This window comes from Linepithema humile, chromosome 1 (assembly GCF_040581485.1).
Source record: "Linepithema humile isolate Giens D197 chromosome 1, Lhum_UNIL_v1.0, whole genome shotgun sequence".
NCBI classification, from domain to species: domain Eukaryota; kingdom Metazoa; phylum Arthropoda; class Insecta; order Hymenoptera; family Formicidae; genus Linepithema; species Linepithema humile.
In genome coordinates, this window is record NC_090128.1 from 41089473 (window position 1) to 41112746 (window position 23274).

A 23274-nucleotide genomic window follows, 5' to 3' on the forward strand; every position below is an offset into this window, starting at 1 on the left:
AATCGCTAGACAATATAGGACCACATAAACCTTGCTCCAATGATTCTTTTATTTCTTAAACAGAATCTTTATTATGATACAACATACAATAGTAAAATATCGCAATTTGTGTAGTTATTCCTGTCCGCCACCTATTTAAAAAATAATAAGGAGAAATACATGAATAAGATCCTAAAATTAGTGAAGACATTAAGTAGCTAATGATTTTTCCTCAAGTAAGCAACAGAAATATATTTATTTCATTTCATTATTCAACTATACACAAAATATTGTAATTACATGTGTAACATGATACATACTTTACAACATAATTGGAATGTGTTAACTAGTATTTACAATATAGTAGCCCTGCTGTGTGCAAGTGTGGCAAAATGCAGATTCTTTTATAGAAAATTCTATGGATGCCAAGATGGCCGTGCGACAAACACATATGTATATCACATGCAAGTTCACTGTCATTCAAGTATGCCCATTAAATCCCTTGCAGAAGCACAATTGATCTGGAGAGAGACTTCAATTCTCTTTAGCGGTACAATATATTTCGTTCGAGTGAGAGCAAGGCTTCAGTGGTATGCTTAAAAATAAATTCGCCTCTAAGTATTAGAAAAATAGCTTTACTTATTTAGACAAAAGTTGCCTGCCCTTTGACCAATATTTTTTGTTTAACCACCCTTTGTACTGTTTTCAAGGCATCTTGCTTACTGTTTCCCTGCGCTTGTATCCATCAACAGGGGTAATTTTCCACGGATACATCTTTAAAACTTCAACATCAAATATAGAAAATATATGTCATTGTGTTTATATATATTTAGATACACTTTATATTATTTATAATACATATACTATGTGTATATACATATATATATGCATATATATACACATATATGTATATATATATATATATATGTACATATATGTACGCGTCTATATATATATATACTTGATTTGTGTGCATAGGTATTTCTTGAACCAGGGCCCCTTTACTTGGTCCGATACCTTAGCAGCGTTTTAGCTCTTAATAGGTACTTTGAGGTCCACTCTGTCTCACGATTAGGGGCGCTAACAGGACTTTCGAGAGATGTTTTATATATATATATTTATAGCAACGGACTATATTCAATGGCAAAAATTACCAGGAGAAATCGATCGTTTCATTTCCTCTTGGCGTGAAGCATCTCCATGAGAAGTGTTTGCGTTGGTGCACCTCCGCTACAATGCTTCTGATAAAGATGCTCTTCTCCGCTGGTTGCCACCTCGTGAATATCTGGTAATACTGCTACCAGCTTGTTAAATTTATCCTGGACAGACCGAAGAAAGGACAATTTTAAATATTTGCCAGCTACCGATCCCACTTTCGGTGGAAATATTTCGAGGAAGCATTTCGCAATAAAAGGTACCGGTATAGATGGGTAACAAGCCAGCGTGTATTCCATAAGCGTCTGTTGAACCTGGTCGTGACCCTCTTGCACATGCTTCTTGTTTACTAGCCCACGGACATCTGTATCAAATTAAACATATACATTTATGTAGAATAAGCGACGTGTGCATGTCTCATAAGTTGCATTAAACTACATATTATGAAGCGTCGCATCGTGTAAAAAATTTCAGATTGTTGATGCGAAAAGTCTCTACGATGTGACCTTCGCATCGTGTTTAAAAGAGATATAGAATGCGAGAGTGTTTTTGGTTGTGTACTCTGAAACCAAATGAATTGTGCCGCTTTGATTAAATCTGATTGTCTCTCAAAACTTGTCGCTTGCAAGATGAATGTGCGCGGATTACATTTTACTCACCGTGGTTTAGAAGCATTAGGAATTTCATGCATATGTAATCGGAGGCGTCGAACTTTAGTTCCTGAAGCTTCTTGGATAGATCTTTGAAGAGATCGGCCAAGGCAGGAACTCCGAGTAGGCCGAGACAAAGGAGATCAAATTTTTGACCATTATGAAGTGTCGTCTCGTCGGGTAGATTATTGTGTAACCTTTGATGAAGATGGTCCAGTACTAACATATCCGACCAAGAGTGTTGTAGCAGCTTCATTTGATCGTCAACCTAACAAATAACATTTACACAACGTGTAAATGTATTAAATACTTTCTATTGCGAAGAATATACAAAGAAATATAAATGTAATTATGTTTAATGATTCAATATTTGTGGCATAAAAATTATATAGCATGTCTCCTCAAATTTTATATGGCAATAATAAAATATAATAATAGCGATAAAAATAATAAAAGAATATTTTCAGAAGTAGTTGAATTAAAAAACGTGCGATAAAGTTAAAAATTGTAAAATCGAACTTTAAGAAGCATTAATTGTACCATAAATATTCATTTTGCTGGCTTTACAACATTTCTTATTTACATATAATAATTTATAATTTCAAAACATAAAAAAATGCATTTGGATACATAACATGATTTTAATAAGACTACAGTAAAAATCCGATATACGACATAACATATGCTGACGAAAAATTTAAACCAAATGGCCTTATTTCATTTTATAACGTTGTTGATAAATTTGCCATATTGAAGCAAAAATAAAAAGTTATTACAAAACAGCCGGTTGAAGTATGCAATTTATAATTAACGCGGTCCCGCTTTGGGGCAACCGCCATAACCCAGAAACGTATCTTGTTATGACCTAGATATGAGGCGATGCTTGAAATCATTCAGTGATTGTGCAATGCCGTTGGTTACCTCACATCCCCGCTCATACTACGAGCAGGCCAGGCAACGAGTTATTTATCGGTAAGAACAAACTTCTCTCTCGGTAAGAAGATTCTTCGTAACCACTGCAATTACGATACTTCTGACACCCGTTGTCGTTACACCATTCGCGCGTCTATCCATTCCTTCTTTTATATTAAATAAAAATATTTCGATAAAAGTGATTGCGGCAATCGAATTTGATACGATAAAAAAAAAAAAAAAACTCACACGCCGTTGTGACGGTGTCGTCGCGCTCGGACCCTCGGTACTCACCTTGAGATCCTTGAAAAATGTCGAATTTCTAGCCCAGTCCACCTGCGAGAACAGATTCTGGTCGAGCACTTTGCACATTAATTCGAACAAGTCCACTTCACACTGATTGTACGACTGGTTTTGTAAGAGTCCAAAGAGCGACGCTTGCCACTCGCGGTCGTCGATTGTTGACAGGAAGTCCCTTATCATCGGACTTTTGAGGGTGGCGGCGGGACTGGGCCCGTAGCCCACGGTCCCGCCACCGTGGGACTGCGCAGACTGCTCGCCGAAGTTGAAGACCTTCGTGCCGGGGGTGGTGGAGTTGGCGGCCCAGAGCTTGCTGTCCAGACCGGGGTTCAGGTTGTGCAGGTGATTGCCACCGGCGCCGGCGCCGGCGCCGGCGCCGCCGATGTTCGGCTGGCTGGACGGCGCGATCAGCTGGTGCTGACCGGCTCCGCCAGCTTGCGTCGTGACCAGACCAGCGGCCACGGTCGCGGGGGACGGGCTCGAGTCCGGCGACGAGGTCAGACTCGAGACCTGAGGTATCTGAATCTCCTGCTTGATGTGCAGCAACGGCGTCACCGCGGACGGGTAGTTGGTCGGATCACCAAGGCTGCCGCGTATCGTCTGTAACGCCAGTTGCCTTTGACGCATCAGCTGCAGCTTCCGCGCCCGATCTCTTTTGTACATGGGCCCGAATTTGTTCCTACCACCCCGCATCCTGTCCGCTCGCACGGCTGGAACAATAAAAAAAATTGCTGATTTACGCGATCCAATTTGGCTTATTTCCACATTTTTAATGCTACTGAAAGAACAGAATTGTAACGCGTTCTTAACGCCAAGTAAAGACGCATTAAGTGTTTCGTGCTGTCCTTAGTAGATTTGTCGCAAACGAGCAAATGATTTCTCCGCTAGTTTATGCGCCGTTCAATAATGTCTGAAGGTCAAGTCGCGCTTGATTTCTCAGAAAATGTAGGAAATACAAATAGAATATGCTCAAGCCTGCAAAAGTCAATTTCTTAGATACTTATTGTTTTCTTCCTTTGCAATACTGTTAGGTATTTACAAACATTTTCGATGCAAACCTCAATTGCTTGTATTTATTTCTTGAATTATACATTGATCACGCTTATTGGAAACTTGAAAGAATTCTTTTAGTTAAGATTTAAATTTTTATACAAGTCGAATAAATATTTAACAAACTAATAAAACCCTAATCTGCATTTCTCGATAAGATTTCGAGAATCCATAAGTAGCGACCGAAGAATTGCAGTTGAAGGTGAATGGCATGCTTCATATCCGCAAAATAATCGATTCTGAATTTTAAATGCGAAAAGTAGCAGCGAAATCGCAATCGAGCTCGAAACGACCGCTGCTGAAAACGCGATTGGCGATCGTGTGTTGGCCAAGGGAATCGAGGGAAATCTCGCGGGCGTGACTGCGCGCGATCGAACGAAGCAACCTTGGGGAAGCGGTCTCCTGAGTCGGACGTCGACGAAAGCGGAAGTCACGACTAATCACCGGATAAGTAGGACAAAGGCGTGAGAGTGCCGCGCACTACTACTACTTCTGTTGTACGCATGTATATTCATGTTATAAATCATCAAATTCGGTACTTGTATTTCTATATTATTGCGCCAATGCATCCGATATTATCGATGTCTCCATATTAATCGCTAATAATCGAATCATCTGCCGTGCGAGACTGATGGAAATATATTAAAGCCGGAAAAAATGCTTGGAAAGAATATATGCAAGATTTAATGCGATTTCTTTTCTCACTAAACTTAGCCAAATTTTGAATTGATTTTTCTTTAATGAAAATATCGGAGCATCGATGGTTTTTAAATAACAAACGAATACGGATAAAAAGTTTTATTAAATAAATATAATTAAACTCGTAATTAAAATTTAAATGAATTTTATCTTGATAAAATGTATAGAAATTAATTAAAATATAAAATTTAATATAAATAAATTTTATATTAATTAAAGATCAAAGAATATCGAGTTTTTTTACGTTTTTTTTTCTAGCGCAGTATCTTCATCGAAACGCATATTAAATGCACACAAGAATAAATCTAAAATATGTAAATTTTAAAATCTTGACTTAAACTATATTTGAAAAATACATCTAAACAGTTAAAAATTAAAACTACAGATTCAAATCGTAAATATTTTGTTTGTCGAAGTTCTCTAACGCATGACTCTTCGGAGACGGTTGGCGAAACTGCACAAATGTATACACGGTTTAACGCTTAGCCAGCTAGCCCGTAATCGCCAGCGGCACAGACGGTGGAAGAATAGGCGTCGTAATGGTCACTCGCGTAATCCGTAATCACCGATTAGCGTGCAGGGAGCTCTCCCGCGGACTCGTAAGCGCATTTTACGCTTTTTAACTGCGCCAAACAATCAGTCGCGCGAGCGGTACTTCCCGCAATAAGTTCAACGCAAAAGAAAACGTAGCCCGAAGGGTTTCCAGTTATGAAGAAATTAATTTTCGAACTTTCGCAAGAACTCGCTTGCAAATCGTCGTCTGAGCGTCAATATTGACGAGATAAAATGGAGCAGAAAAAAAAAGTAGAACGTTATTTCAACGGATGAGTATCTAATGATGAAGAATTTTCCTTCATATAAATACATTTCATGCATAAATATTAAATTATAATTTAATTAAAATATAAATATTAAATTAAAAAATACAAAACATGCAAAAAATTTACAAACACTACTGCACAAATGTGATTATAAGTATTAATTCTACAAAAAAAAACTCATTATCTTTAGAAAAGGCTAAAGCGTTTTTAATACTACAATCCCTGATTTTATTACGAAATATTCTACGCCTGTTTCGCTGGCAAATTAATACGCCTTTGCGTTCAATAATATAAAACTTCCTGTTTTTTCGTGGAAAATCATTGAGTACATTTCATTCTCTGACTTCTCCGGAATTATCTACGTTTCAATGCAGGGAGCCCTATAAATCAATATTCAACAACTTGAAATCTTTCTGAGTAAAAATTTAATTGGACGCTACCGTAATGTTTTTACTCGCTTTTCAATCGTCTTTATACTTGAACCATTTAATAAAATAAAAATTACAACTTTAAATGAGAAATTAAGGTAAATTTTAAATTGAAGAAAAAAAAGTGATGAATGTACGCGATATGTCTGCTTATTAAGACGATCTCGATATTAAAAAAAAAACTCTTTTCATCAGAGGTCGAAATCCTCATTCATTTCCACCGACAATACAACAAGTCACCGAACCATTTTGCTAAAAAAAAAAATCAAAAAAAATAAAAAAACTACCCGACATTTACAAATGCGTTCTTTCCCATCTAAGCGCCGCGGAATGAAGCAGCGCGACGTTGTCGCGACGCCACCCTCGTGGACCACCTCTGTGAAGTTGGCACCCCATTTTTAAAAAAATCAATTTTTTTTTAGAGTTCTGAATGCACCCCAAAGAGTTCTAGAGTTCTCCATAAAATTTATAAATAGTTCCGGCGAATTAGACAAAAAAATCAATTATTGAAAGTATGGGGTGCTAACTTCACAAAACGTTATCACAAAATTGACGATAACAGCTTAATCGTCGGAAATAATTGAAAATATCATTAGAATTATTTGTAGAACTCTTGAGGTGCTACCCAGAACTCTAACGAAAAAATTAAAATTCCAAAAAAATTTTATTCTTATTGGAACTTAGAATATTTTCTTAATCGGTGATACGAAAAATAGCGAGAACTTGTTATATATTGGTCTGAGCGCTTTGAACCTTAATAATTATCGTTAGAACTCTTGAGGTGCTACCCGGAACTCCAATAAAATAATCAAAATTCCAAAAAAATTTCTCACTCTTCGGGACTTCAAAAATTTTCGATCGGTGATACAAAAAATAGCGAGAACTTTTTTGGAATTTTGATTATTTTATTGGAGTTCCGGGTAGCACCTCAAGAGTTCTAACGATAATTATTAAGGTTCAAAGCGCTCAGACCAATATATAACAAGTTCTCGCTATTTTTCGTATCACCGATTAAGAAAATATTCTAAGTTCCAATAAGAATAAAATTTTTTTGGAATTTTAATTTTTTCGTTAGAGTTCTGGGTAGCACCTCAAGAGTTCTACAAATAATTCTAATGATATTTTCAATTATTTCCGACGATTAAGCTGTTATCGTCAATTTTGTGATAACGTTTTGTGAAGTTAGCACCCCATACTTTCAATAATTGATTTTTTTGTCTAATTCGCCGGAACTATTTATAAATTTTATGGAGAACTCTAGAACTCTTTAGGGTGCATTCAGAACTCTAAAAAAAAATTGATTTTTTTAAAAATGGGGTGCCAACTTCACAGAGGTTCGTGGACCACCTTCGCGGGTTAAGGAGGTCGCTCGCGGACACGCGTCGCCTCTGAACTCTCTCGCGGGGCAACGACGGCAGCGGACGCTCGGCAAAAACGGCGGCGTTGCCTATTTTCGTACGCGGAGTGCTCGCCATCGCATGAAACGGCGAACAAGCGAGTGTGAGAGAAACGAACGAACGAACGAACGAACGAGCAAGCGCGTGTTCGTTGAAAGTGAAAGGAGGTTGAATCGCTCTTGCCCGTCCACTTCTGCCTGCGCCGCCCCGCACGGCCGACATAGCCCCTTCCCCCGTGCCCCTGCCCGCCCCCGATCTCACGTACCCGCCGCGCGTAATCCCGCTCCTCTACCCGCTCCACATTGCCGCCTCCGCCACCCCGTACACACATCTCTTTCGCTCTCGCTCTCGACTCTCGCTCTCTTCTTCTCGCCCTCCCCGCTCCCCCGTCGTCCAGAGCCAGGCTCCACGACTATCGATACTGCGTGGAGTCAAGCGCGCAACGTAGCCATACCATCATCCTGCGGCACCGCGATTTCGTTTCGGCCAGCCGGGCGAAGGCGCGCCACTTGCGCGCTCCTTCAGTATTGAATATATGTATGTATGTATTTCAATAGTGCTCTCGCCATTGCTGATCCTTTTCGCGACTCTCTCTTTCTCTCTCTCTGTATCTCTCTCTTTGTCTCGCTTTGTTTCTTTCGTTCCACCCCACGGGGTGATGGCGGTCTCGTGACGTGGACCCGGGCCTTCGTGACACGGCGACGGCGAACCCGACGCGACACGGATCTAAGCGCGGATCTATGCTTTCGACCCTCGAGCTAGCCCTCCTTCGTTGAATAAGAAAACGCTAGTGAGCATAAATTGCTCTGAAGATATTGTTTTCCATCTTTATCACAGTGATCTCATTGTTTTGTAAAAGTATTTTTGCTATTTTTGTCTCGTCATCCGCGAAAGTTTGTTTTTCGACATTGCTGTCCATAAAATTGATGTTAAATATAAAACAATTGATTTGCGTAAAAAAATACTATTGTATTAAAACTGCAATGTAACTTTATTTATGCAGTCTTATAAAAATATGCCACTTTGAAATGATACACATTATATTTATAGTAATTATTATTGCAATATATATGCATAATATTATAGTGATTATTATTGCAAATACTTCTTGATACTTCGGATATTTTTCATTTGCAGTTCTATTTCATTTCCAATTAGAAAAAGATACAAAATTACTTGTTTTTTCGAGTCGACAAATTTGTCCATTCTCCTGTTACGAAAAACATTCTTAATTATTGCTTCGTCTTTAATTTCGCAAGACTGCTGTATAAGCAGTTTAAGTTGTTTTGGTCAAGATTAAATAACTTGTTATTGAGAAAAAAAAAACTGTGCTAAATATCGTTAATGAATCATAATATCGCAAAGCAGAAGTAGCAAAATTTCGATCGCAATCATTGTATTTCCACGTATTAGTGTTGATCCGATGGATTATTATGTTCTTATGAATATCGCAATGTTCTTCGTGCTGTTTATGTTTACATACTTTCGAAATAACCCAATTCGCGGACTGTAGTATTGGCAAAGGCAATGTATCTCGCACGCGTGGCTTAGCAGGCGGATCACGCTGGCGCACGTGCGTGCAACGTTCTTGTTTCCCTTTCAACCTTTTACAACGTTCTTGCTTTCAAGCACAACGGTCATAACGGCCGCATGTTGTACAAGTAATAAATCACTTATTTCTCTTCACTGCTATTATCTATCCAAAAATGAAGCACCTACAGATGTTGCGAAAGTCCCGAGGATCGATTTACAAATATTCTGAAAATGTTAATCTCTGACGTTTATTTCCTAAGAGCTCTCTTTAGCCGTCCGATTTGGTTGCATCTCCGATAGAAAGCATTAAAAATATATTGCATAAAATTGAATAAATGCACTTTGTTGCAACAGAGATATGCAAAGTAGCCAGGCATTATGCGGGCGCAAAGTGGAAAAACGAGACCAAGAAACTTCGCAAGAGACGCTAAAAGATGATATTTAAATTTCAGGCTTATTTTCACCCTTACAAAGGCATTTCAGAAAATTTTTCTTGCGATTATAGGCAAAATAGACGAATTTCAGCTAGTTTATTAGCGCTTTCTTATTACTTCGGTCTTGGGTGCCATAATCCCATTTTGCTGTTCGAAGCTACATTATTGCCCGAAGGATGAAAAGCGCAACACGACGGCCAGGATTCAACGACGATTCCCGATGTTCGGTGGCCGTCGAGTGGGTGGTAACAAGTTCGCGTGGGCGGCGAACCCTAAACGTATCGATATGCGGCGCGATTCGATTGGGCGCGATCGTCGAATATGCACGCCAAACTGTGACACTGATGGAATTTATGCTCGAACTGCCGGTCATCGGACGAAAGGTTTATCGCAACCACGCCACGTTTTCTCTAAATCGTGCATCCGGAAGTTTCAGACGCGTGAAATCGCGCGGTTGCATGCCGTCTATTTTTCTCTCTTTGCATGCCGAATATAAACGCTCGATAAATTTCAGCAACAGCTGCGAAGCGAAAAAAAGACTTCGCTCGCCTCAATCTGTTCTACGAGTTTCCGCTGTATTGGTATACCTGCCGCAACAGCTAAAATTTTATGCCTAAAACCAATATTATACATGACAAATGTGTCGAAAAAATTTTAATTGTTAATCGCGAGATTAGCATATGCGAAGCAAATAAAAAAAAACGTTTCCATTGATCCTCGATCATTGAAGAAACGGCGCACGCGATTCTCGCAGCCTCATTTATTACGCAACTTTGTAGCGCACGCCTACCGGAAAAGTTTCATTTTCGCGGAATTACTGGCTGGCCAAGCGAATCTTCTCTCTATTTGTGTAAAAAAATTCGAAAATTTATAGGTTGCAAAAAATCTGAATAATTTATCAATTATTTACTCCGAATCCAATTTGAAATAATAATATCAAAAAACAAATGAGATTATAATCTTCAATAAAAAACAGAACAATTTAAAATTCTTCATTCTTTCAACATGATTCTTCAACGTTTTACATCTTGATCAGATTTTTGTATTCAAGTCAAAGATCGCAAAGTACTTGATTAAACCCGTCGATAAAAACACAGATTTTTAAAATGGAGCGCGATAATGCATGGTGAAACAATATCTCGTTATGGGTATTCGCTCTATTGGCTTCATCTCTCGCTCTATTTACGTACACGTAACAGATAACATCGGTGACAGAGTATATCGCGGACTATTTACGTCGCCCATTCAGGTATTCGTAGACCGTTTGCGTCAAACATTCGACTCGAGTACGGCGCTCGCAACGGGGCCTGCTGGTGCACGCAGCGCGAGCCTTCCGAAGAATGCGATCTATATCCGGTTTGCGCCTAGGTTTGCGCTGATAAGCGGTCTTGGAACACCGAGCCCGATGAGAGGGCACGACACTCGTGCGCGCGCGCGCGCGCGCGCGCGCGCATCGAAAAGAAAGGGAAACGCACTCGACGCGAATCTGGTCCACGGGTCCAGTGTGTGACGTCAGATTCTCCCCATAGGAATTAACGAGCGACCACATGACATACATACTCAGCTGTAACGCGACGCGGCACGATATGATGTTAGCGAAGTCAACCCGCGTTTGCGTATTGCGAAAGAGCGTGAACAAAAAAGAGAAACAGACTCTGGCGTCGCCGGGAAAGATCCGTCGAAAATATACACCGCGCGAACAAAGAAGTCGGCAGCTTGTGCACCGGCGCCAAGTGTACACAAATTTATTAATATATTTTATTTATTTAAAAAATTCTCTTATCAATTCGTCACATCTCGATAAGAATACACAATACTAATAGCGCGCAAAAGGTATCATAATCCTTAAGAATATGAGACGGAAAAGAGAAAGCGTACAGAAAAGTTGCGATAATCGATCATACGGCGATCTAAGTGGCGAAAAAATTGGTCGAAAATTCGTGGCAACAATCGTAGAAACTCGGAACGCGATCGTGCGCCATCGCGGAGACGTGCCGAGTCGCACCACGCCGCGATAACGTATGCGCACCTGTCTGTCCTGGCAGCAGGCATTGCAATTAATGATACGCTAATACGCGACGAGCCCATTATCGGGCGGCGAAATAATTCTTACGTAATACGGCGGGACCATAATCGGCCGTCCGCGTGCGTTCGATGCGAATTTGCGCGCGCGAGCGTCCGCGCAAGCCGAGAAAGAAGTAAAAGCTTCGGAGAAAAGAAGACGGTGAGGCTTCGCTCAACGAGGGGGATTACACAATCCCGCCTCAACCTTTCTCTCCCACCAGCGCGGGACAAGCGCGCCCGCGCGCGCAGAGGTAGGAGTCGAACAAGCGGACAAGGAGGGCGGGCGGACGGACGAACGAACGGGCACACAAGTATAGGCACCGTCTTGCAACATAATACAATAATTATGAAATTCGTGAGTTTCTAAACGAAGGCGCATGCCGCATGGTTTCCGTTATCCCGCGCACCACGTCGATTTCCCAGGATGACCAGCGTTCCGCTTTGCGAGGACTTGCCCTCTTTTCTGAGGTCGGGTTGGCGCGGGTTTGCGAAATTCGCCCCACTTTCGGATAATCTTGTATTTATAACGCACGAGTGAAAAATATTGCTCATTATTCTACTTTTTTTTTTTTTTTATTACCCCAGTATCTCTCACGCGAAGAGATTACGCGAGCCTTCGTAACTTTATGATTTTCTGATGTCGCTGAACTCCGACCTGATCGATTTTTAATCCCATTACGGCCACTAATGCAATCTCAGTTTCTAATCAAATTGTCGAAACCTATTTTCGCGCGTTTAACGAACGTCATTTCGCCCACATGGCGGACAGATGCAAAGAAGATACTATGAAGTTGTAAATGAAGGCGTACTACTCATTATTGCTCGGATGTTTTGCCTGCACAACCAAGAGAGTAGCCAGAGTAAGTTTAGTCATGAGAGAGACTAGAGGAAAATATCAAGTTCTTTTGTTTGCTGTAATGTTTCATGTCTAAGCAATTAAGCCTCCGACCACTTCCCATTTCATCTAAACTGACTAATTACGACTGTGAGTATTTTTATTTCGAATAATTTATTGAAGGATGGCAGAAGGATGATGGACTACAAATATGTTAAAACATTTAATTTACAAGAATTTGTCTGTTTACAATTTATTACAAAATTTTTCTCCGTTAGAAAATGTCAAGCGACATTTTGTCTATGCTAAAAATAACAAATTGCCGCTGGTTTACACAGTTTAAATATTTAAAGAATATAAATATATCGAAATAGCAAGTTGTACGCGCGACGTGCGAGAATTGAAGAAAACTACTCAGCTAAAAGAAGGACAAAAACGGCTGTATATCTTCGTCAAGGAAGCTCAACCTCAGTAGGAACTCGTCAGAATCACGTCCGGCAAATTAGAGAAGTAACCAATCGCGAAATACTCGCAAACAATCGCGTCGCTATTAAACCGACCTTGAACGTGAATGGTTGCATGACCTTGGACACAGAAATGTAGAAGATATTCGCGAGATGATGAAAAAGAAATCGTTTTTGTGTTCACCAAACTGGTTTTGATACGCTGCGAGACGACCGATCGTTTCGTAGCGAGAGGAGGTGCGAGATCCGCACAGTTATAAATAAAAGGCCGGTGCACCTAATATTCTATGTGATATGCGAAATTAGCGATGATAATCATTTTTTTCATGCGCTCGCTCCGAATACTCGCGCGCCGGCGACGCGCGTGAATTCGTTCCTTCAACCCTCCGTACTTATTAACATTCATTAAGGCTCGCCGCTCTTTCAAAGCGCCCTACGCTCGTGAGAGGTAAAGTACCTCCGCGACAAAAAAAATTAATGGAGCGCGCGTAATTTAGTCCGGGCGCTTTGGATCAAATTTTAACGGTAGACGAAAATTCTATAAATAAGCTAAATTTTTTAACAAGGATCTTCGTTTGATCGTCCCTACGAGAGAGCAGTGCAGACTGATCGTACTGGGGTTTAAGCTAACAACAAGAACAAAATGTTTTGAACAAAATTCTTTCCAGGTCGTCCAAATCATGTATGTGATGCTGCTCTGATGATAGAAATTCAGAGGTCCAAGAGAAATTTTATTACACTTCAGGAATGTAGGACAAATATCAACCTTGATATTATAAATATGCTAAAATTCTGGTTAAAGCTATCGCTTAAATTGCAATGAGTTTCTCTGCAAAAAAAAAGCTATTTGGTAAGTTCTCTAAATACTGCCCGATTTTTTCCAAGAGATAAAAACGCCCATTTGTAAATACTAACTTCACCAGCGGTGAAAATATATTTCGGCTATCTAATAGAAACCATCGGATCCAGCCGAAAGGCTTTCACCTGTGGCATTATGTGGACACGTAAGAAAGCGCGTCCTACCTCAAATTTCTAGATTCTAGTTACGCAATACAGATCGTGAGGCCGACGATTATGGACCCAGATGCTACGATCCTTAAGACAAACTTGTCTTTGTCCGCGTAGAAGGCTTGTTAAACTTAAATAAGCATTTCTGTATTTTAAAAATTAAGACAATTATTTCAAGAAAGAGCGGTAAAAATTTTATCGCTTAGCGTACGCCTAAATTTTCGAAAACTACTCGAGGATTGATATGTTGTCAGAGAACGTTTCATTGTCAGACTTGAAACAAAAACTCAATTAACAAGGAATAAAATATCTTTTCAAAATTCCTAAAATCTCAGGTAAAATTTGACTTGTAAATAGACTTGATTTGTGAAAAAAAATAATTTTGCGTTTTACTATGTCAATATTTCACTGTAGGAAACAAAATTTTGCTCAAACGTGAAATATGTGTGAAAACCTGAAGCTGATGTTTTTATAAATATGTCAACATTATTTATTGTGTATTAAAGATTAGAAAAGATAGGAATATTGTTTTTATCTCTGGCATGTAATTTCTGACACAACGTAACAAGTTATAAAACTTTATAGTTTCGACTTCGAGATTTAAATATTAACAGGAAGAAGGAAGTCAGTAAAAATATGTCCTTGTGTGTTCTAGAAACTTGTCAAGTTTTATTAAAACTCAGAAGACGATGCATTCTCAACAGTTTTAACAAGCTACTTACGATTACAACACCATTAATTAGGAGAATCAATGTGGCCGAAAAATTTCTTTTCATACTATATGCGAGTTCTCTGCTGTCAAGAGCTGGTTTGAGGATAAAAAGTTCCCATGGACGCGCACAGCGTAAGGAAGTTCGCCTCCTCTATATATAGACACGCTTGCACGAGGGAATAAAATTGTTGCTACCGAGCGAAATCGCGCGACATGTCCCGACCCGCGTCTCTCTTCGTATGTCGCGTCGTGCACTCGGTGCCGACTCCGGACCCCCTTTTGCTGCACGCGACAGACGCGATCGTAAACAAAGAATGTCTAGATTCGTGACGAGTGGTTCTCACTCTCTTCTCATCCTCCGGCGTTGCGGCGCGTTGATAAACCAACGAGCACACGAGCTTCAAAAACTCGAATCTCCCTGACTCAGCGGTAAGTAGCTCGCGAATCGGTGGAAAACTTCTTGCGCGGTATTTTATCGTCAACGGAAATTACGGTTTTTGCACCGATCCCGAGACAAACTTGCTGCGTCCGTGTGTATACGTATGCGTTATTACGCTGCGAGAGGATTAACGAGCTTTCCGCTCGTACGTGTCGCATACGTCGTACAGGAGAAGGCGTTCCCGTGGCCGCAAACGACGATCGTGAAATACTATCCAGCTTTAAAACCTCCCCCTCCCCTTCGCCCTCCATAAAAACGGCGTAATTTCTTATTGTGCACCACGCGTGATTGTCTTCCGGCATCTCGAGCTACGTGTATTTGTACAGATAGTTATTGGCGTTTAAATATGACTCATTACTATGAAACTACTCCGGTAATAATGAACGTAGTGGCGATAAACTATAACGCTATACTGTCGGTAAGAACAATCGGCGAACCTTGACGAGAGGAAGAGAGACAAAGAGAATACTGTGATCATTCTTTAGAAACGAGCGATCGAGCGAGGTCGATCAGAGCAAAGAAGAGATGCGGGGGCGACTTTATGCTAATTTTATCGCTTTTATTTCTATCTTGTGCGATATTATTCGCTGTTATCCTGCATTATAGCATTATGCTATTATAAAGGATACTTTACTGCAAAGTTCGATAATTCCACAAATCTTATCTTTTTAAAATCCAACGCTGTTCGAATTTCGCATTCCATTGCGCAAAATGTATTCAACACACGCCGAACGTATTTCACTCAGGTTGCACTCACTCTGTCGAATGTGAAACTACGTTTTTGTTTATCGCCGCTATTTGAACGTAATTTTGATAAGGAGAGCTTGCCTACGTGACGGTACACCTTTCGTCGCGCGGTAGTCTAAAGCCTTACTGATGTTGATTGTGCACATATATTTCTATGCGAAAATATTTTTGTTTCAATATTAGTTTCACCGAAACGTGGAACGCTCCGTAACATAAATATTATATTATATCGTGAGCGGAAAAAATAATCGCGAGGCAACGTCCTGCAACTTAAGAGCCAACATTCTTATATATCGTAACGCGTTCGCGTGCATCCTTTGAACATGAATTATATTTTTATCGCGTAGCGGACAAAATTCATTCGTTTTGAGAAAAAAAAAGATTAAAATGGTCGAAAGTCGACAAACTACAAGAGTATTATGATGCCGAATTATCTAAGAAAAAGTAAAATATCTTTATCGTCAGAGCGAAAATAGATAAGCTTATTTAACCGGGCAAATTGTTCGCACCTGCGAAACTGAAACCTGAGCGTTGGCACTTTATTGCGCATACGTACGGCCGTATGCTTGTAAATTGCGTAAAAGCGCACCGTTTCGCGACGCGTTGGATAATATCGGGAGCACGGAATTTCGTTTTCCTTTACTGCATTTACAAACATTTAGCCTTTGTATTTAAATATTATTTCCATTAATATAAAATTCTATTATACTACTTAGAAAAACTAGTTACTTTTCTATGCAAGTATAATGCAATATATACAATTCTTATCGCTTGCGGTCGCACATATGTAGATATAAATATATCTTTTAACGCGCCCCGGAAAATTCTATTATAAACATTAACGTCTTGTCGGACCGCGAGATTTTTAAAATCGTTCATATGAAAAACTACAACGCTGAACGTACTTTGAACGTACGAGCTTTGTTCTCGTATTCATGCATCGTTGAAAATTATGAGTTTGCTGCAGATTTGTGATAGGTGTTATCGCGCGATTACTGCAAGTGTGTCCCGCCCGCTCTTTTCGCGCCTCATCGCATCTCTTTCACGCACGGCATCGACGGCTCCGATTTTGGTTGCGTCGTGAATAATTCGAGAAAGCAGACTCGTGCCAATTAAAATCGCGACGATTAATCAACAATCGATTTCGGAGTCGTGACACAACTTTTAATGGAAGAATGCGTAGGAATAATAATTTATTAAACGCTAAGGTAAATGACGCGTGAGAGGGAAACTCGAAACATCAAATACAGTAACGACAATGGCAAACAATAAGAGGGAAAGCCAGACGGCAGTTTTTTACTTCAGCTTGCATTTATAAAGTGACAAAATCGCAGCGTCCGGCAAATTGCAACAGACATTATCACTTAAGAATACTCCGAGTACGTTATATCTATGATTTATTGATCTTCTCTTTCTCTTTTCCTCTTATTCTCTCTCTCTCTCTCTCTCACACACACACACACCCAAAATTATGCTCGTTCAGCTTGATTACTTTTTGTAACCGTTGTTTCCCGCGAGCGTACGTATCTTCCGTGTGATTTTCGTAAGTAAAAATTTTTTTTCTTACGTTTGTAAACGGTTAGCACAGCGAAAGAAATCCCTTCCTTTCGTAAACACTCGCAAGCACTCTGGAAACTTTCCGCATTAAGCAATATCCCTCCTCGTTCGCCGCCGTAGGAACGTCGTGGAAAACGGTGTGCAAAGGCGGCAATTGCGACAGAGGCTGTTTCGAGATTCGCTTAATCGTTGGGCCTTGAGGGCCTAGACCCAGTTACTCGGATTGCATTAGATGCTACGACTAAACTGTGTTTCTAGCAACAAGCGTAAACTCCACATTTTAAAATATACAACGCAATAATGAGCGGCGCAACGCGTCGAAATTGGAGCATCGATCGAACGCGTGCGTATTTAATGTACCTGTTATATAGAACACGGTGGTAGCGGTTTCTCATGCACTCATATTTACATTTAGAAATTGGAAATATAAAAATATTGTTCATGTTTGTTAAATAATGTGGCATATGTCTAATTAACTTTTTATTAATTAAAAAAAAGAAGTTTTATAGAATATCCATTCGCATAGGTAGTTTATCGTAACACAACTTATATATCACGTGTACGAATAAAGTTTTTATAAAACCGTTCTATTAATTAGAAAGAAATGTCGACGCAGGAGTTAAACGAGGTCGAACGTAAGCGCATGGATAATGGCGCGTAATTGTGTTACTAGTGCCAGGCCGTGACGTAATTTCGTTTGTCCGGCGTGTAGTAACGACCGTTCCTTCGCTGACTCAAATATCGCGTGGAAGAGGCGCGCGCTCTCGATCGATTCGCGGCTATAAGAGATATGTGCCATCGCTCGCCATCGAGCGCGCGTCCCCGAGCTTTAAAACGGCGAAAGAGAGCACGCGGTGAGACTCGGTTAATCGCTTCCACTGTGTGTAATAAGGTTAAGTTCGTACGAGCGTGGTGCGGAAACGCCCGACGAGAATCGAGCACGACCAACAACGACGACGGCGGCGGCGGCGGCGGCGGTGGCGGCGGCAGCGACGGCGGCGGCGACGGCGACGACACGACACGACAACGATGACGACTTGAGTGGGCACGCGTATACGCGTAAACGGCTTTTGACGTGTGGTTAGCGACGTGAGCAGCGGAGATATTTAATAAGAGATAACATAAAACTTGATAATAACGCGGTGACAACGGACCGCTATTGGTGGCAGACTCGGCTCGGTGAAAGTAAAACGCGAAATTATTAAAATGACGCGATGCGCGATGCGATCGATAAATAACGCGCGATTACGTACACACGTGAAATCGGATATTCACAAAGTGCGCTTTTCATAACAACGACAAAAAAACTTTGCATTTGAATATCCTATGCGAAACTACATTTGTACGCTGAATACATGTAGATTTAATGCACGCATATCATTTTAAAGTTAACGTTTACTGTAACGAAGTTTTTTGTTTTACACGAATTTTGATAATTAGTTAATGTTATATCAAAATGCACTCGTTATCACTCATTGTTATCAAAATATCGTATGCAAAATACATTGTTGTTGTGCCATCAAGGAATATTGTGACGATAATTATTATAACATAACGCACTGATCGAAACTAATTTTATCATTTTGACATTTTTTGTATAACATATAAAATATGTAATAAATAAAGGATGAAGATATTGAATTGAATATATTCTTTGCGCTTTGAATATTTTATATGTATCGATTAGAATTTTTGAACTGCGTATGCACCTAAAGACTTTTTTTATCATATTACATCTACCGATAAAATCTCACGAGATGTTATCTATAATCAGTTATAAATCTACAATTATTCCGACTTACTAAATCAATTTAAATTTAACAATGTTTGCCGATATTATACGACATATAATTTCGTGATGTTTGAGAATAATGTACTGTCACCGAGCGACGCTCACTGTCAGCACACTGGCAATGCAATACGATGTAAAAGTTCTACAAGTTATTCTCATACTCGCAATTTACAAAATACTTCATTGTTAGTTAGTTTTCCCGTGAATACCTATTTTTTTTTCTCTTCCCATTATAATTTGCATAGTACAATTTTACAACATACTTTAACAATTTTTCTATAGTGTTCTTTCAGTTTACTCAAAACTATCTCTAATAATATATTCGTTTGCATTTTCAGTCGTCGTAAGATAAGTACACACTGAGCAAACGAAGAAAGAGTGAGCAGCGAACGTAAATTGTCGCTGTAAAGTTCGGACGATAGTTACGCCATAGCGAGTGCAAACACAATATTCTCGTTAAAATAAACGAACCCGATGAAGCGCGATACGGCAAAGAAAGTTTCGAATAAAATTATTTTTTTTATTCGCTACTCCGTTTGCTCGTCCACTTTTTTTTTTTTTTTTTTTTTAATATTCTACGGCAATATTAATTAAAATTGGTTGAAAAAAAACTCACCCTCAAGCTTCATGCCGACCTCGAGGCACTTCTGGAAGCGGCAGTAGGGACACCGTTTCCGCTGCGTCTTGTCGATGTGACAGGACCTCTCGGCGACACACGTGTAGACCTTCTTATTCTGGACGGTGCGCTTGAAGAAGCCCTTGCAGGATTCGCAAGTGAGTAAACCGTAGTGATATCCAGACACCTTATCTCCGCACACCGGACACAATTCCTCGATGACGATGTCCTTGGTGTCCGGGAAGTCGGATGGGCACGGCAACGAACCGGTGACGATGCCGACCTGGCCCACCAGTCCGGGGTGGCAGAGGGTACCGCCGCCGGTCGGAATCGTGCCGACGATATTGCCACTTCCCGCGGCGTTACCCGTACCTGGACCGTTGCCGCCAGCGGCAGTGCCGGCACCTGGACCACCGCCACCGCCGCCGGCGGCGTTGTTTCCGCCGTTGCCAGTGTTATAACCGCCTCCGCCGCCGCCGTTGCCTTCCATGCCGGTGGACGTACCGCCGCAGCCGCCGTTACCGCTTCCGGGTCCTGTTGGCGGGAACAGACACGTGTACACCTTCTTGTTGGCGCAAATCTCAAGCGCCGAGGACGCGCCGCAAGCACTACCGCCGTTGTTACCATTACCACCGTTACCGCTATTGCCGCCACCGCCATTGCCACCACCGCTGCCACCACCACCACCGCCGCCGCCGCCGCCACCCCCCGGAGGGGAGAAGAGACACGTGTAGACCTTTTTGCCGCTGCACGGCGAGCTGTTGCGCTTGAAGAAACCTTTACAATGTTCGCACGTGAGTACATTAGCACCGTACTGATAACCGGATATATTCTTGTTATTGCACATGGGACACCGGTTCTCGAGGGTGGCCGCGTTATCGAAAAAGACAGCCTCGAAACCCGACATTCCTTGCGATTGCGCCGCCTGATTGTGTACGGACATTTGTTGCTGCTGCTGCTGCTGTTGTTGCTGCTGCTGCTGCTGCTGTTGTTGTTGTTGCTGTTGTTGCTGCGACTGTGGCTGCGGCTGGTGGCATATGGGCGATGGCGAACTCTGCGCGCAATTGCTATAAGACGACGCGCCGTAATGCGGTTGCGGCTGTTGCTGCAGGGGTTGCTGCGACCCGGCGGCCTGCGGGCTGCCCTGCGGACTCAGGTGGAACGGTGACATGTTCAGGGATATCAGGCCCGAATGCTGCTCCATCTCCACTAACATATCACCCTTGCGCGAGAAACACCGCACGACGGACGGACGTGCTCGCGTATCGGCACATATATGAAACGACTATCGGAGCTCCTCTCGGATGCAGCCCTTGCGACAACGACGGTACTTTTTTTCGTTCGGGTTTTTTTTTTTCCTTTTTCTTTTTAACGTTCGTTCCTTGATCTCTTTGCCGAATTTCTGGCTAGACACTACAGATGTTAGGCTGATCCAGCCGATTTCAGAGTAACGATAAATTACACTTGCGTATCTCTCGGTTTGTCGAGTCCATTACGTTTGCGGGACACGTCGTTCTCGATCCGCTTAGCTCGCGCGAGTGCAATCTCCGGCTGGCGAGGATTGGCAACAATGCGCCAGTTGTTAACGTGCACGAAACGCGAGACCTGGCGCACCCGCTGACGTCGCCGTCGACAGTGACGATGACAATGACGTTGAGACGACGGTAACGAAAGACAAACGAATGACACAATCACGGCGAAGTGGAGAAGCCGCGCTTCCCCGCGTGTACGGGAAGAGGGAAAGCACACTCGGACTTCTCCGGTTTCCCCGTGTCACGTAGAATAATATCGATCACCAGTTATGCTCGCTCTTTTTCTCTCACGGATCACACAGGTTTACCGAGAGGAATCATTACGCACCACCAAACGGGTTTATATTCGTCGAAATCGCGCGGTCGATCAAAGGCTACGTCCGAAACATGATAACGATTGTCGATATCCGTGCGCGAGAACATTCGTCACAAAGTAAAACACACCAAGCCCCTCTTTTCGAGCCGCTGTCTCCTCGCGTCCACACTGTAATCCAACTTATCGCCGTGCACAATGCAGATAGGAATCTCGTTACATACGCTAATACGTCCGTCCGAAAGAAAACGCGAACACCGGTGTTGTCGGTGCCGTCACGATTAAAGACAGACAGACGGACGGAAACACACGCGACTGACGCGACGACGATGAACGAGCGCGAAACTGAAGGAGCCTGTACAGTGTACGATTGTCAACAACACGACGCATTTATGACATAATCGCGATTATGCGCGAACGGAGGTAGGCAAAAGAGAGCGCGAGCACGCACTGCGATTCGGATAACTAATCGGCGAGCGAGCGAGCGAGCGGATGGATGGACGACCGGACTATCGAGTGTCAGAACCGACCGCGTGACTTAACAGCTTGCCTGTCTGAGCACGACTAGTTGTCTTCTCGGCTCGTTGCGTTCCCGAAGGGCCTGCCCCCTCCCCTCCACTGTCGCCCTACCGTCGGCACATGGAGTAGGTAGAGACCGCCTTTGCGAGACACGGCATACGTGACGTATCGCCACCGCGCGCGCTGGAGGTAACAATGTCGTTAATGACGACGATGATCCACGACAACGGCGCGTCCCTCTGACACGGTACACGTCCGAATGGTGCGTCCGAATTATTCCTGCGAGCGGCGAGCCGACGAGAGGTACGGGAACGACAATGACGGCGACGAGAAAAACGATGCGACGTTGCTGTTTTCTTCTGCCGCGCACTCCCGTATTTCGCGATAACGCGTGGCGCGGCGCCGATTGCGCACGTTGCCAGCAGACGGGCGCGTCTCCAAAAACCGGAGCGACGGCGTTTACGATGACGCCGAGGTGGCCGAGCGGACGGAAAATTGGGCGAAACCATACACGGAGAACGGTGCCGAGGCGCGCACTACTGTCAGACTCCTTCGACGTTTCGGTGGGTATAGAGAGAAGGCGCGCGTGTCCCTTTACCGACGGGCAACGAGTGCCGGAGAGGCGAGAAACAGAGAGAAAGAGAGAGAGAGAGAGAGAGAGAAAGAGTGAGGCGCAATACTAACGAGCGAGCAAGCGAGAGAGCCGAAACGCGCGCGCGGAGTATAACCAACACAGCGCACGGCATAAGTGAAAGTGATTCAGCAGCGCATGCCACCGCGCGCGGCCAGGTACCCGACGGTGTGCGGAGTGGAGGTGCCCGCCTGAGTGAGGCTCGCTCGGGACGGAGCGGGCGGGAGGGGCGAGTAGCACGCGGTCGCGGCGGAGCGGAGGCGGACGGGCGGCTGGTATTGCCGTGGTCGAAGGTACCGGTGGGGAGGGCCGGGCGAGAAGGAGGTTGCGCGACCGATGGCGGGGGATGACCTACTTACGGAACCAGGTCTATGTCGGCCGGAGAAATATTGTCCGCGAGCGTGCGAGCGCGTCGCCGCCTCGTTATCGTTGTCCCGTCTTCGTCGTTTCATCGACGTTTTTTTCATCAATCGCGGCGAGCGTACGTCTCGTACTTACATTCGCCTCCGAATTGGAAACGAGTATTTTCGACTATGCGCGAAAATTTCGGAGACGAGTGGCACACGGCTCGTATCGGGCCGTGTGCGAATGAAAGAGGAGTTCTCACCGGGTTCGCAACCGAGAAAGCGACCGGTCCTGCGAGTGACGTAAGACGCATTCCGCGAATGTATCGGGCGGGATCGGATT

At 42.7% G+C, this 23274-nt stretch overlaps 2 protein-coding genes across 3 annotated transcripts in view; both read right to left on the reverse strand.

The window, feature by feature from the left end:
- Positions 1-216: 216 nt before the first annotated feature.
- On the reverse strand, positions 217-22616 carry ftz-f1 (ftz transcription factor 1). Of its 2 annotated transcripts, XM_012373268.2 has the most exons (6): positions 19593-22616; positions 2991-3706; positions 1794-2052; positions 1398-1498; positions 1134-1298; positions 217-761 (listed from the first exon to the last, which is right to left on the reverse strand). In XM_012373268.2, the coding sequence occupies exons 1-5, from the start codon at positions 20806-20808 to the stop codon at positions 1152-1154; spliced, it is 2439 nt and encodes an 812-aa protein (XP_012228691.2). In that variant the 5' UTR covers positions 20809-22616; the 3' UTR covers positions 217-761; positions 1134-1151. The 2 variants fall into 2 exon arrangements, with proteins under 2 accessions (XP_012228691.2, XP_067203082.1); XM_067346981.1 differs by having other exon boundaries at positions 217-1298; positions 19593-22615.
- The window catches only part of LOC136996968 (AT-rich binding protein-like), a 59286-nt gene continuing 57254 nt past the window's right edge, over positions 21243-23274 (reverse strand). The window contains exon 3 of the mRNA XM_067346985.1: positions 21243-21619. Coding sequence (XP_067203086.1) covers positions 21492-21619 — 128 coding nt within the window. The 3' untranslated portion in view covers positions 21243-21491. The remainder of the gene's footprint in view (positions 21620-23274) is intronic.

Excerpts from the sequence above, each read along its gene's own strand:
- ftz-f1 (XM_012373268.2), bottom strand. The coding sequence starts at position 20,808 with ATGTTAGTGGAGATGGAGCAGCATTCGGGCCTGATATCCCTGAACATG. Across the intron at positions 3,707-19,592 it reads GGTCGGCATGAAGCTTGAGG|CCGTGCGAGCGGACAGGATG; the intron begins GTGAGTTTTTTT and ends TTATTGTTCCAG. Across the intron at positions 1,499-1,793 it reads CCTAATGCTTCTAAACCACG|ATGTCCGTGGGCTAGTAAAC; the intron begins GTGAGTAAAATG and ends AATTTGATACAG.